General features: G+C 46.6%; 1 protein-coding gene across 4 annotated transcripts in view; it reads left to right on the forward strand.

Annotated features, from left to right (window-relative positions):
- TWSG1 (twisted gastrulation BMP signaling modulator 1) overlaps nt 1-15270 on the forward strand; it is a 26212-nt gene continuing 10942 nt past the window's right edge. Inside the window, exons 1-3 of one of the 4 annotated variants that reach the window (XM_037379262.1) lie at nt 1-472; nt 4079-4244; nt 11460-11559. In XM_037379262.1, the coding sequence (XP_037235159.1) occupies nt 4122-4244; nt 11460-11559 (223 nt within the window). In that variant the 5' untranslated portion in view covers nt 1-472; nt 4079-4121. Of the gene's footprint in view, nt 473-2031; nt 2192-4078; nt 4245-11459; nt 11560-15270 lie in introns of those variants that run through there. The other 3 variants (XM_037379264.1, XM_037379265.1, XM_037379261.1) reach the window with 3 other exon arrangements.

Below are 15270 nucleotides of genomic sequence, written 5' to 3' on the forward strand. Positions count from 1 at the left end.
AGTGAACTACTACAGAGTACTCTATTCCTTATGCTTATGTGTGAGTGCCCAGGGTGCCTTCCGTGTGATGGAGAGCAAACGAGCATGGAACAAGAGACTGTATGGGCAGGAGGTTCCTGCCCCTGTGCACATAGCTGCTAGTTCCAGTCCAGAATAAAGTAACAGTAACTCAAGCACAGTAAAACCCATTAACATGTAGTTCCTGCCCTGTAACTTTTTTCTTCCACTTTTATTAGGTGCCTGTGGAAGGAGTAGTTGTGCCTGCTCTTATGTAGGAATATCTTCCTGACATCGCTCAGAATTGAAGATGTACCTGAGGAAAATGCAAATGTGATAGTCTCCTGAAAGTAAAATATTCTTCTGAATGTAGCTGTAGAATTTCAAAATAATGCAGAAATCTGTATTAATCTGCTTCAAATCCCAAGGAAAAAAAAATGGATAAAGCTACAAGGTGTTAACAACTAGTAAGTGGGTACGACTTTACTTATCAGATACTTAAGAGTAATAAAACATAACGTACATATCTGGAGGTGGGCGAACCCGTAACAGACTTTGAAGTACAGGATGTGGCTAGTTCAGGGTATTGCATAACCAACAGAAGAGATAAACTGGGTCGCAGGTGTGTTGGCTGTGTTAGAAAAGAAGCAGGTGACAAAGTCCTAGGGACGGAGAAGATGGCCAAGCAGGTTTACAGCTGGACCTTGGTGTGCATGCACAGTGGTACCTTGGCATGTGCTCAGAGAGCAAGGATGTCAGGGTGGGCCGGGCAAGGGCCGTACCCCAAACCAGGGAGCAGGATGATGTTGGGGGCCACGGCAGCAGTTCTGTGCCCGCCTGGCAGCCAGAACACCCCAGGGGTCGCTCGCAGGGCTGGGAGGAGGGTAGGGGTCTGGGTGTGTTTGATGTAAAACAAACGGAAAGTTCATCTTCTGGAAGTATCAGCAAAAAACATTTTTGTGGTAACTTGAAAATATTTTGGCAGTACCCTGTCTTTTAAGGAGATGTGGAGACAGATGGTTCTTAGGGTTAGCCTGTGTCGTCTGCACAAGGAGAGACAGTTTCCTGTTACCGGTGCCTGTGAAACAGATTTTTGGGTTTTTTTCAATTGCAAATGCTTAATAAAAATTCAGTTGCTTGAAGGAAGGGGACTGTCCACATGTTTTAGTCTCTTAGACGACGATTTCCTGGCTTCTCTCATTTGAGTCCCGGCTTTGTTCCAGTCTTGTATTTATTGTTACTTTTTTTCACGTTGACTCTGCGGGATGATACCTCGGGCGTTATTTAAGGACAGCCAGCCTGCGGTGGGCTTCCCTCAACGAAGGGGTTGGAGTTGGGAGGGGAGGAGGGGGGATGAGAGGAAGGCACGGGAGCAGCTTGTGGGGTGGTCGCCCTGTTTCCCTCGCGGGGGTCCAGCTGCCTCCTGGGGGGGGGGGGCGAGGGCTACTCTGCGTTCCTGCGCTCTTCTTCTAGGGACCACACTTGTTCCCTTGGATCTCGGCGGGAAGATAAACCACCTGCGCGGCAGGGTCGTGGCGATCCTGAGCGAGGCTGTCCGCAAGCCCGGGGGGTCCCGTCCTCAGCACAGGCCGGGCCCGCCCTGCGGAGCTCTCCCCGCCGCCTGCCCCGCGCCGCCGGCTCTGCCCCAGGCACGGCACGGCACGGCACGGCCCCGCTCTGCGCCAGGCTGGGGCTGCCCGCCGGTGCCTCCCGCCGCGGCTGCCCCGTCCCCTCTCGCTCTCTCACGCCCTCCCCGCCCGGCGCCCCCCCCAGCCCCACGGGCCGGCTCGCCTTCCCACAGGAGCCCCGGGCCGCGGGGGACGTGCGGCCGCTCGCCCCGGAAGAAGCGTTCTCCCGCCGCCGCCGCGCACGCTCTCCGCTCCCGTCCCGCCGGGCAGCGCCGGCCGCGAAGCTCGCCCCGCCAGCCTCCCCCTCCCGCCCGGCCCCGCTCCGCGCAGCCGCTGCCCGCCGGGGCGGAGGGTCCCGGGGCGCGCTGCCGGCGGCGGGGGGAGGGTCCTGGCGCCTGACGGTGCCCCGAGGCGGGGCGATGCGAGGCCGCGCCGCCGCCTCCGCGCTGCCTGCGGCCGAGGGGGGAGCAGCGGGCCGAGGCGCGCGGTTGCTGCTGCCGCCGCCGCCGCCGGAGCAGCGAGAGCCCCCGGCGGAGCGGGGGGTGCCCGGCCCGCGGCGCCGCCCGGTGAGCCAGCCGCCGGTGGGGCGGAGGGAGCGGAGCGGGCGGCGGCGCCGGCGGGATGGAGCCGGTGGCCGGGGAGGCGGCGGCGGGGCCGCGGCTGCTTCTTTGTGGAAGGAAAGTTTCGGTGCGGCGCGGCGCAGCCGCCCCGCCGCCCGCCTGAGGAGGAGGAGGCGGCCGGGGCCCCCGCTGCCGGGGGGGCGGCTTTTCGGCGGCGCTCCCCGTGCGGGGCTCGCCTGCCCCGGGCCGCCTCGGCAGGGGGTTCGCGCCCTGTCACCGGCCTCCCGGGCCGCGGGCAGTGCCATCTTTGGGGCCCGGGCCTCCCGGGGGGCGGCGGGGCGCCGCGGCAGGGAGGGGGAGCGATGCTGAGCCGGGGCCGGGGGCAGCCGGGGCCGCCGGGGGGGCTGCCGGGGGGCGCCGGGCAGAAGTGCGGGGAGGCAGCGGCGGGTGGGGGGAAGGTGCCGCGGTGGGGGGAGCCCGGGGCGGGGGTACGTGCGCCATCAGCCCGGGGCGGCAGCGCGCCCGAGCGGGGCGCTCCCGGCAGCGGCTCCGCGTCTCGGGAGCCCTTTGTGTGGGGGCCGGGCTCAGCCCCGCCGGGGCGCCGCGGTGCGGGGTCGCAGCGCCCTGTGTCGCCGTCCCGCCCGGCACCGTGCTGGCCGCGGCGCGGCACCGCGGGGCTGGGGCGGCCGGCGGGGCGGGGGGGGAACTTCCCTTGCGCGGGGGGCGGGCGGCGAGCCCCGGCGCGGGGGGCGGCCCCGGGGCCCCCCTGTGTGCCCCCGGCTCTGGCGGGGGGGTCCCCCCGGCTCTGGCGGGGCGCCCGGCACGGCGCGGTTCGGGGGCATTTGCTGAAGCAGACTGACCTGGGGCGGTGTGTGTGCGGGTCCTGGCTCCGCTCTTCTGTGTTCGGATGCTGCTCGCTGAGCGCGTTGGGTTTTTTTAGTTCCTAAAGCAGAAAAACGTTTCTAGATACCAAAAGAAAGGAATCCAGTGCCCCATTAGCATTTTTTTTCCTCTCCTAGGAGAACAATCCCTGTAAGCTTGCCCAAACATGGGCTGCCTTTTATTATATGTTGGTGCGGTGCCTGGTGCGGCGGGTCCCTCCCGGGGCTGGGTGCACTGGCCGAGCACCAGGACGGCCAGGCACGGGCCTGGCGACGTCCCACCTGCGGGATGCACCGGGGGGAAAGGTGGAATGCTTTGAACAAACCCGGCTCATCCTCCGTTTGAAGTAGCAGATCCTGTCTCCGGTTGACTTCAGTCACTTGCCTGGCTCCTGAAAATTACATTGTTCAAAGCCTCCGGTCCTTTTTTTTTTCATATATATACAATGTTAGCATTTAAATTTTTTTTTTAAAAAGAGGTTAAGAACTTTGTGATTGAATCGAAAGGCGATGTGACATCCATCAGCATGAAAACAACTGTCTGTCTACATTACAGATGACATGGCAACTTAACCTCACAGGCCATAAAAAGTTGCTGTATAGTTTTGCTCCTAGACACCTGCATGTGCCTTTAGCCTGAGGAGATGCTACACAAAATCTGTCTGCTTTATGCATTACAGAATTGTGGCTTCGTTGGTGGGTTTTGTCTTGGAAGGCATTTTTTTACTGTCACTGCTTATAGGGTATCGTGGTTGATACTGCAAACTCGAGATTCTTCACTTAAGTATATTGCAGCTTCAATCCAAAGGTTCAGTAGCAGAAAGCTTCAAATACACAAGTTAGGTGGGGGAGGAGGGGTTGGGTTTGTTGTTAGGCACACCCACTTGAACTCTCCCCTACCCCCCACCCTCCCCCGAAATATTAATCTTTATTGAAGGAGTTGCAAGGGGGAAGGGAAGTAGGATTTAAGTTGTGTTCCAATAGCCTTCTCGTTCGCTGGTTTTTATTTCAGTGCTGGTTGAAGTACTTGTGAAAATTGCTCACCTGCAGGAAACATGAGGTCTCAGTACATCACGGCACCCATGGTCGCTGTCCTGCTGTTCCTGCTGTGGATCCAGTCGTCAACAGGCTGCAATAAGGCTCTCTGTGCTAGCGATGTCAGTAAATGTCTGATACAGGTAGGAATTGTGGTTCCTTTATTTGCTTTTAAGTGTTCAAGAGACAGTTCTGAAGCTGTGGCTTGATCAGTGATACAAATAACTGGTATTTGGTGTTAAATAGTGTCTTTTTAAAGAAGTTTATTTGGTCTCCTGCACACACAAATGCAGATTAACAACCATTTTATAGGTAAGATTAAGTGCATGTGTATATGGGCATGTTTCATTTTTTTTAATGAAAACATTTTCAAGTTGAGAATTATGATTGCTGGGTTACCGTTAGAAGCCACTACCAGTCATGCTGTTAGTTTTCAGTCTCTTTCTTCTTTATTAGTGGTATTATGAACATGCAGCAGTTTAAAACAGACATTTTATTAGAAAGGTTTCTGTGGGCAACGGTTTGGTTTTTTAAAGATACCTGCAATATGTGAGGTTCAGATGTGCTTACAGTGCTCCTGTCTCAGTCTGAGGTGCTGTCCATATCTGTTCCCCTTAACTTGCGATCTGTCCACTTTCTTAAATCTCCTGGCCCAGGCAGAGGGTCAGTGGTTGACGCCTGATGCTCTCCATAATGTCAGGTTTGTACAGTTGATTAAAAGATGTCTAAAAACTCACATGAGGGAACTAACACGAATAGGGACCTAACTTGTCTTAGACTCCTGAGGTGCATTTGGAAAAGCATTTTGATCAGGAGGGACCTATAGCTGCTAATGGTGATGGGCAAGCTCTGAAAGCATGTGAGTCCACCTAAAAAAAACCAACAAAAACACCCCAAACAACAACAAAAAAGCCCAAAACAAATACTTATGAGCTAAACTGCTAGAAAATGGATCTTAAACTCAAATCCAGGCACTGCTTTTGACTCGCTGTGTGTCTGCCTGCACTGAAAGAAATAGACTGAGACCAGGTTGCTGCTCATATAGGAGGAGTTAAGAGGTACAGTGTGCAGCAGAACAAAAGTGCCTTTTCTAGCAAAATTGCAAGCAGTTCTGGTAACTACTAAATATTTATTTACTAGTGGTGTATTGAGCATGCTTCTCGAGTCCATATTGAAAAAAGTAGCTTTCATGTGGTCACTTGCAGCTTCTCTAAAAGAAACAGTTTCTTACTGCCTCTTTGTAGATTGGAAATGCAATAGCAGAGAGAACACGGATCGTATGCTGGTAATGTGCTAGTATGCTTACTGTAAACGTATAATCACAGCCTGAAAAGTGATGCAGAAGTAGCGTGAAGCATTTCAAGTTTACTTCATTTCATTGACTTCTGTATAAAATTTGTCTTGTTTACAAATAAAAATATTTCCCAGATTCACAAATCCAGCCTGTGGAATGAAGACTGGCTGTAGGCTGAACTGGCTTCTTTCTGGCTTCTGCACTGCCATTGCTTTTTAAAAAAAATAAAAAAAATATTTTGCTGATTCTCCTGGGCCTAGCATCGTCTGTGAAGTTGTTAAATACGGGAACAGGGAAGAGGCTTTTGACTTTACCTTTTCAAAGAAAACCCAGTGTTTTTGCTGGTACATTGGGCATTGTGACTGTGACAAATTGATGCACTTAAAAGTTTCTTCTGTTGCATTTTTTCAAATTACTTCTAGGCTTGAAACCTTTAAAAAGTAAGATGCTAGCTGTGACATTAGATGTACGAGGTGCTTAAACAGCAGGTGCAGTGGTACAGATCTGTTGATTCAGGGGAAAGCTGTTGGCCCACATGAAGGGGAAAACAGGGGGGACCTATTGTCTCCTTTTCCTGTGCCACTGGTGGAGTTCACTGTCCGTGAAAGCACAGGCATCTCCTTCCAAGTAGTCACCTTTTATTGTGTCAAGCTTGAGATACCCAGCATTTAAACTTTGTGAGCTAGTCTGATTCGAGTACAGCCCAGGAGAAGTGAAGCTAATGCTACTGGAGTCCTTCCTCAGCTGGGAGTAAGATGCCTGAGGTTCAGCGCTGCGTGGAGGTGGCTCACACAACTGTGCTTTACTTGGATTATGTTGGCATCTCTGCAGCAACACAACCCTGTGCATGCAGAGACCCCGCTACTGCTTTACTTGTTGTAGATGTGCTCTCTCTTACTTTGTACAGGTGATGTGGATTCTGTTTTTAAAGCATTTCCCTAAAACCAAAATGGTATGCAGTTCTCTGAGACCCTAAAGTAACCGAGGCCAGGTGAATTGTGTACAATTACGGTGGAATGCTGCTGTTCATTTTCACCGTCTGGCTGCTCTCTTCCTGCAAACAGGCCTGGCATACTAGTCACTATTCATTCTTTATAGAAGAACAGATCAGGTCAGACTAGTCTGATTATGGATATGAAGACTCCTAAAGCTTTGACTTCAAGCAATTGTCATCCTTCTTGGCTTTTTTTTTTTGTTTAAAAAAAAAAGTCTTCAGCACTGTTGTGGCAGAAGTGCTGCACTGGTATGTGAAGTTTGTGCTTCTTGGGCTAGTATACAAGTAGAGTTTATCTGTCAATTTTTTTCCCCCACTAAACTCTTCTGGAGAAATCTGAACTTACAAATATAATATTGTATTGATGGAGTTTGCTTGACTATTGCATGATGTTTTCCCCTAACCTATTTTTATAACGGTTCTAGTTCAGCAAAATCTATGGCTAGAGACCAAGATAATGTCACTTGGAGATGACTGAGGGAGCAAACAGAATGTGACTGTTTGTCATCTGCATCTGTGTGCAGAAAGTGAGGCTGCCTGTCTTAGAGGCGTAACGGGACAAAAGACCCACACTCCCAAAAAGCATACAGTTAACATAAATATTTTTGCCAGCATGGCCAGAAGTCAGTACAGTCATTACTGCCACTCCTTAGGAGCTGCTCTGCTTTAAGGGTGGTCCCTACATAAATATTTATTTTGTTAGATCCGGAACAGAGCATGAAATGAACAGCTCGCATGCATTCAGCTTTCCTTTTCCGTCTTGAGGCTGTAGCTTCATTGGTGCTCTTGTAGTCTACTTCTTGGTTTTCTGTAAGCAAAGACCTGTAAGAAAATAGCTTGAGGCATCTCTCTGCATCAGCTTAGCCTTCGCAGTAAAGCTTTGTGGCTTCCTGTTCCTGCAGTTGTTGAAGGAGTTGTGGATAAGACTTGGGAGTGCAGAGAGTGGGACCACAAAACTAGTATCCTTGAAGGCTTTGGACATAGGTCCTTCCCACATCTCTGGAATTGGGGTGTTGATGCCAATAACTGACCTTACCTTGCTGTTCAGGTAGGCCACTGAGCCTTGGCTGCACACAACGTGTGTATCGCAGCATTTGTTGTAGCACATCTGTTTTTGACTTGGATGCATGGGTGGTTTTGATGTTTCCATGTGTGGAGGAGATGAGAAGGCCAGTTACGCTCACTGGGTGGAGCGGGGGCGTATATTGTGTCCTTGAAACATGGAGGAAATCCTTGAAGGCAGAAACCTCTAGGATGGGATGTTCCCACAATTGTTTATAGCAAACGGGTTTGAGGCGAGTCCCAGGCTGGCTCTCGCAGTGCGTAGCTACCTGCAGTAGCCAGGCTGGGGTGGGGATGTCCACGTCGTGCTGGAAGCCAAGCTTTGCTGTCTCATCTGCAGCAGCTCTTTAAACTAGTACGTAGGAAACGGGCGCTGTAGTTCAGGCAGGGATTTCAGATCCTCCTAAGAGGGGTGGGTTTGCGGTGAATACGGCGTTTTCTGTCCTGAACGCTACATGCCTGCAGTCACCTCAGCTTGTGCAGAGTCATTCCACTTAAAATATCTCTTCATCTTTGTCTTCGCCTTCTGTTAATCTTTTGTACAAACTTTCAGCTTGAAAGGATTTCCAAGACTTTTTAGCCCTGTGGTATGAAATAAACACCACTCCTTAACTTCAGGGCTCGGGTGTCTAAAAATTGCTCTTAGTGTGTATGTTGTAGCTGTAGTACATAACACAGTCGGGTTAACAAAACAGTTCTGGCTGGTTTGCTTCCAGGAGATTTTCTGTTGTTAAACTGTTCTAGGAAAAAAAGCATGAGCTCTTTTTCTTGTACTCCCCCTTCCAGTTTGCAAAGATGTTGCCAGTGCCTTCAGGTCCTGTATCTCACTGCACCGAGAAAATAGCCTCTGTCGTTTCAAGAAAGCTTTGAAAAAATGCAGATGTTAAATGCCTTGTAAAAACCTTTACTTGCTGTCTGGAGGAGAAGTATCTTTATTGTATGAACACGCCTGCTTCCTATTTAATGCTGTATTTTTAGACTGAGAGGCTTATTTCTTGCCTAGCAAAATACATTCTCTGATGCACCTTCAGTAGCTCAGCTTGGGAGGTTGCCAAGCTGACTTATGAGTAATATTTTCTTCCACTGACGCCTCGCCACCCCCAGCTATCAACAAGGAACGTTTCTCATCCTGCCTTGCTTCACCCACATCTCGTGTAAGCATTCTTTTTAAAAGATGTATCCTGTACAAGTATCCAGTGTGGATGAGTCAGGCAGAAGGACTCAAGAGTGGTTAAGGAAACCATGTTCATGCAAACACATATATGGAAAAACATACAGTTACTGCCCTGAAGAGATGATCAGACTCTGAGAAGGGGGGAGCTGAAGAACCGTGCAGAAGACTGATTAATCAGGTTGGTCTGTCTTCCTTCCTCCCCCTCCAAGTTTAAAAAAAAATAAAAGGTAAAAAATAAAAACTTTCCAAAAATCACATTGCTCCTAAGCCCTTCCTATGAAAACAAACCTGTTAAAATACTGGTGGGTATAATGATGGTCCCAGGATAGTGCTGACACATACAGATGCGAAGTAGAAATTTTTTTTATTACGTTGTAAGTCCAGAATTTAAGGTTAAGTTTAATTCTGTAAGAATGCTCTTCTATAAAACTGAAACAAATTTAGTGAATTTTCTGGCTTTGATTCATGCATTACATTTAATAGTTTATGGAGAATTGCCTCCTCCTACGTAGTGGCTTGTGGGTGTTACAGTGTCTTTAATAAGTATAAAGTTGTTTGCCCAGTTTTACTGTTGAAGAACAAATATATAGGATATTTTTAATGCTAATATGTATTAATGTTATTCTCTGGTCAAGGTAACAGTGCTTTACTCATGGCTGCTTTTAAAGTTGTTTTATTCAGGCTTTTTATTCGCAAGGCTGACACAATCTATTTATCAAATGATAAGAGAAATATTACATAAATGCAGCATTCATTCACATAAGTCATCTTTCTAAGCTTGTGGTTCCTTTTGTGGAAAAATTTGTGTATCTTATTAATGAGCCTGGTTTTCATCTTTCACTTGGAAACAGCATAGTAATAGGTGACTTTAATAATTTTTGAGCATGAAAAAGTAAAAATCTTGGTAGTTTTCCACTCTAAAATTTCAATAGTTCCTAAGACTGCATATTGCAGAAATGCATGTGGAGCAGGAGCTCACACTTGCATCAGTCAGCAGGGCAAACAGTTCACAACGGACAGCACTTCTCAGCATTACATAGCACACACAGTAGTTTTGAATTGTGATTCTTTGCTGCTTTCAAGATTTGTGATCTGGGATGAAGTGAATGGAAAAATAAGGGATTGATGCATTTATACTATGTTGTTGTAGCGTGTCTGCAGCACATTCTGGAGTTTTAGAACTTGCAGCTTGATTCACTGTATCCTTAAGCTTTGTCCCCAGCCAGCCCTTGCCAGATCTGGCCTCTCCCTCCAAAATGCACCCTTTGGTCTTCTGTGTGCCTGCGTGAGTTGGTGCAGGAGAGGTTAAAGTGGAATTTTGCACCCTCGGCTTCTTCCCAAGGTGCTACAGAAAGACTTTGTGGGTGATGTTTGTGTCTGCCTGTAAGGAGTGGTGTTGCTGACCCAGCTGTGGTTCCCTGAGGTGCAGCCTGGGGTGGTGACTCCAGGTTAGGAGAATTTCACACCAAGCCATCTTCTTGCCCTTCCCTCCTGTCCATGTGCATCTCCCAGCCACACCACAGTGTGTCCTCCCCTGCCTCTGGAGAACAGGATCAAAGAGCGGGGATGGGCATCATCTGCTCCCCAGGCTGGTGCATAGCAGAGATCTGCCAGTGGCTCTTCCAGTAAAGCCAAGGGTGGGAACGATCCTGTGGTCAGTGTTTCCAGTAACGGGATTTTGTTTTCTCACCGGTTGTGCGTAATGTGATAGTTAGGCAGACGTCATCAAAACCAAATGCTTCGACAGGACAACTGACTGTGACTTCTTGGCTGTCCACGTTTTGCAGTATGGTGTAACTCAAGCCCATGTATTATTGTCATGTAGCCACAGTCTTTTGGCCAAACGAATTACTTGTACGGATTTGAGCTAGAGGGAAGGAGGCTGCCAGATTTTTAGATTTCCTTCATCCATGTAAGCTGTTTCCAGGCTTTGAGGTCCATAAGTGTATGTCTCCTGCAGGACTGCTAAACCAGCGCCTTTAGGTTTAGGTAACGTAAAGAGAAAGGTTTGTCTCCTTGCTTCCATGCCTTTTTCATCTTTTTAGCTTAATAAAGGTTAACAAAAAATGTGTACGTATACCATTTCACTTTCTAGAGGCTCCAGAAGTCTTGGAAGTATCCCAGGGTATCAGTTTGAGGGGGGAGGAGGCGGAGGGTTATTTTCATAATAGAGAAAATAAATCAGCTGGACCTGGGGGGAAAAAAAATAATCTGGTCACTAATACTGCAGATGGAGAGCAATGTGTAGCAAGCATTCAGAGATGCAGAAAATCCTGTGGTCAGATGGCTTAACTGAGTACGTTCCTTTTAGAATCCACAAGTAGGTGTGATGGTAGATGTTGTGTGTCTTCTTGAATGTACACATGCGGCTTATAGTAACTTGCTTTTTTAGCTAAATTATAACATACATGCACTATTTATATATAAAGAAACATGCTGCTTTGAATTTCCTGTTGTGATGGGAAAAACATTCAAAGGACTTCTAGGCTGAGGCATACACAGAAGTGCACACACCTTTCCCGTGAGTAGGATTTTGTTCTCTTTTAAACACTGACTTTAAATGTGGCTTCTCGATGAAAATTGTCTTCAGAATGTCACCTATTTAAAAAAAAAACAAAAAACCACAAAACCAAAACAATCTTGCAGAAGATCCTTTTGTAAACTAAGATTGGTTCTTTGGCTGGAACAATTTTACCACTTACTCACTACTGCATTAGTGTACTAAGCTTTTTTAATGTCATAATTTGAGTTGTGGCTTGAGGAAGAATCGCTCTGCTGTGTTAGTGTTTTACATTTGGGATTGCTGCAGTGTAATGAGTTTCTGTCGTTTTCAGGAGCTGTGTCAGTGCCGCCCTGGGGAAGGGAACTGTTCCTGCTGTAAGGAGTGCATGCTTTGCCTGGGCACACTTTGGGATGAGTGCTGTGACTGTGTTGGTAAGCTTGCATTTCTTTGGGATTTTCTTCTTTTTTTAAATTGCTTCCTCCTGCCACATGCTGAGCTCACGGTCTTATAATAGAAGTAAAACATCGGGACAGAATCTGTGCTTTAAACATCTTACCGCTCATTCTGTGGGTACTGAGTCAATTGCTGTGGGGAACCAAACGTTTGAAGGCTGTATCTGCTCTGTGGAGTGGGAGGGGTGGTAGTCCAGGTTTTTCTTGGTTAATGTCATCACAACTGACTTACTAATTTTGTCTCTAAAACATAAACTGCTTTTTCAGTTGTCATCATGAGGATACTACACAGCACCGGCTTCAAGGGGTTGGATGCTGTATGGAGGTGTCTAAACTGTCGAGTGTATTTACAGCTGCCACACAGGCAATTTTAAGTTTGAGTTCCCTTACGAATCCTTGGGACTAGCAGTAAATATGCATGGCCCACTGTTTTCATCATTCTTTCATTTGCAAAAAGAGCTTTTCATGGAGGGTAAGAAAGAGGCATACAAGTTCTTACTGTAGGATTAGATGATAGTCCTAATAACAACAGTATTACTACTAACAGGTAGTGTTCAGAGTGCCCAGAACTTTGCAAGTGAATGCTTCCCCTGCTTAAGGAGGGTGTATTCTAGTTCTGTCTCTTGTTTTACATGTATTGAAAGCTTCATCCGTCTGTACTTGTTGGAAGTTTCCCTCTGCTGCCGTTCAAAATCCTTCTGGCTTCCATGAAAGGGATGTGTTTTGAGTGTTGTACCTGCCCTCAGCTTGTCTGGCTGGCTGGGTCTTCTCTGAATTCATGAAGATGATTAGTGTCAAAATGCTCCTGTTCAGTGCAGTCCATTGCTTCTCCTGTTCTATCGTGATGTAAATATGCCCTCTGACATCCTGCTTTTTGCTTGGTTCTGGCTAGCTTACCTTTGCTTTACTGTCTTTCAGTAAGCAGTGGAGTGGCACGGTCCTGCGCATGTGTGGTTCTTCTCAATGGCATAACGTATTTTCAGCCTATGCATGTGTGGAGGATATACATTTAAAAAGGAGCCCTACACTTTGGGGTTTTTTTCTATTTGATATTGAGCTCCTTGAAAAGTGAAAAAATATAAATAAGTATGTGTGTATATATATCCTTTTTTCCCCATCCCCTTTGCCCTTCCAGTGCCTTCATGCTTTTTGTAATGTAATGCAATGCTAAAGTGCGCTGTTGTCATATTCATAGAAATGAGGAATGGGATAGTAGGTTATTTCTCTAGTCCAGAACCATCATCTCCTGTAGAAAGCAAGGCGTATTGTGCAAGGCTCCTCTAGGGAGAGGAAGAACCTATCTTTTGAGGTTGTAAAGGAAAAAAGCAAAGTCTACACACTTTTTTTTTTTTTTTTTTCTAAATCTGCAGATTACTTGCTATACTGCTACTCTTTCGCATGGTGTTATCCAGGAGAGAAGTTAATGAGGTTTCAGGTTCATTTTCCCTGTACTGAGTAAGCTGAAACATCTCCTGGTGGTTCTGCAGGTGCCTCAGACCTTGCTTGGTTCTATGGTGTGGTCCTGTCCTTCTTTTCAGTGTAGGGTCATCCTTGCTGTAGCCTTATTCAAATGAGGAAACGGGAGCGCAAGCCATGCCCAGCTTCCTGGGGATAGTTCTTTGCTGATACTTGAGCTGATATTTAAGTCTCTTTATAAGATGATCATGTCTAATGTAAAAGCAGATAGGTTGTCATGTCTTTCAGGTCATGTCTGCCCTGAAGTCAGGAATTATCTCCTGCCCTCCAGCACTAACTGTACTGATGCTCAGTTGATGCCCTGTGTTTTGTGTGAATGTTCTTTCCCTTCCCTGACAGGGGAAAACAAACCCAGTGGATGAGGGAGAACAGCAGCGGGTTCCTCTTTCCTCCATTTTTCTAAGCTTTGTGAGTTAAGTACTTATGGTCTTTCGTGTAAAAGCTTGTCTGCTCCCATCATTTCCATAACCCATTTCTGCATCCTCTCATCCACTCCAAAGCAGTAATGTAGACATGTTTGTTCCTTACCAGTTGTTCATAAGTTAAGCTTTTTTATTTTTGTTTTAACCAAAGCTAGCAATTTATAATATTCTTTATATAAAAATATAATTATTATAATTAAAATGCTTTTAAAAATAGTAAGAGGGAAGGGTCTTTGTGGAATGAGCAGTAACCCCTTAAACTATGAGCAATGGTTTCTTGGTAATATTTTAATACTGCACTGATACACACACAAGCTTGTACACATTCTGCAATAATTTAATAAACAATCTATGTTATTTTTTTCCTGTATCCTTCTTATCAGTGAAATTTTTCTGAATCCGGCATGACAGGGGGCCTCTGGAAAGGCTCACTGGTTTCCATTTCACAAAATTAATACAATTGTATCAACTGAAGTGTACGTCTCTTGATGTATGTGTATGAAATGCTAACCTGTTTTGATATCTTCCTAATTAATTTTCGGGTGGACATCCTTTATTACAGTTGTATGGTCAGTATTGCAAGTGCTTACTAAAAGATAGTAATGCAGGGACAGAACATTTTTATCAAGGCAGTGAGTCCAGGAACATCTGTGAAGAACAAGCCTAGTGGAGAGGAGTAGGAAAAAATTGCTTGTGGTAGGAAGTTTGTGTAAGCGGAATTATTTTTCAGTGTGACCTGATGTTGTTTGGAGGAGAGGCTTATTTTTTTTCCTACTCAATACTTGGCTCACCTTTTTATAGGAGCAGACTGCCTTGTGGTGTTCCTATTATTAAATGCTGGTAATGCTAACCACTTGCTTAAGATTTGCCAGATCTGCTAATCGTCGTGGACAAACTTCACTCTGCTTTGTTCATTATGGAAATATATCTACTTAGATTGAAAAGATCGTGCTTTTGTGTAAGGTTCTAGTGCAATACGATTTCTGAAGCTGGAGTCCTCATGGATCTGCAGGGCAGGAGATGCTTCTCTGGTGGTGTGGGGCAGGTAAACTTTGAACGTTTATGTCCCATATCACTTTGGTATCTTAAGGATTAGTGTGAACTGTGTCTGTGAAACTACCCAAAACAATATGCAGATGGGCATGAGGAAAATGGATTTGTCTGTCTCTTGCCAGTTGACTTCTGATAGTGTTTTATTGCTTCTGAATTTAAATACCTGTGCAGATACACCTTTTCTTTTTTAATCTTCGTTGTTTCAATGTTTGGACTAAATCAAGATATCCTTCAGTTTCATTGCTACTAATAAATGTTAGCGTTTAAATGGTTATAAAAAACTGGGACCTGCATTGCATGTCACAAAAACATTTCATAGGAAATGGCAAAGAGAAAAAAGGATACAAGGTTTGAAAAAGATACCACAAAATCCATTGAAAAGTAAGGAAGAGGTAACCTGGAAATAGGCATCTTGCCTGTAGTGACCCCTCCAGCTAAGTAGCAAAACAAGGTTCATTTAAGTTGTCTCTAAGCAGGAAAAGTAATTCAGAGTCTGGCTCCCTCCTGATAGTGATCTTTGCATCTCTGGCAGATGACTAAATAGATCTAGTGCACTGCTGCAGCTGATGAGATCAGATTCTTGAATTGTGATCACAAGTTTCGTGTGCCTCAGGACTTGTCAAGATACTATGTTCAGTTGTAAACTTTTGTTCCAGATTTATGCTAGTATCCATTATACTGTGCTTTGTCTCTTTTCCCAGGGAAGAGAACTCTTCTTGTTCTAAACTGTGATGCTAGC

Source organism: Falco rusticolus, chromosome 3 (genome assembly GCF_015220075.1).
Source record: "Falco rusticolus isolate bFalRus1 chromosome 3, bFalRus1.pri, whole genome shotgun sequence".
NCBI classification, from domain to species: Eukaryota; Metazoa; Chordata; class Aves; order Falconiformes; family Falconidae; genus Falco; species Falco rusticolus.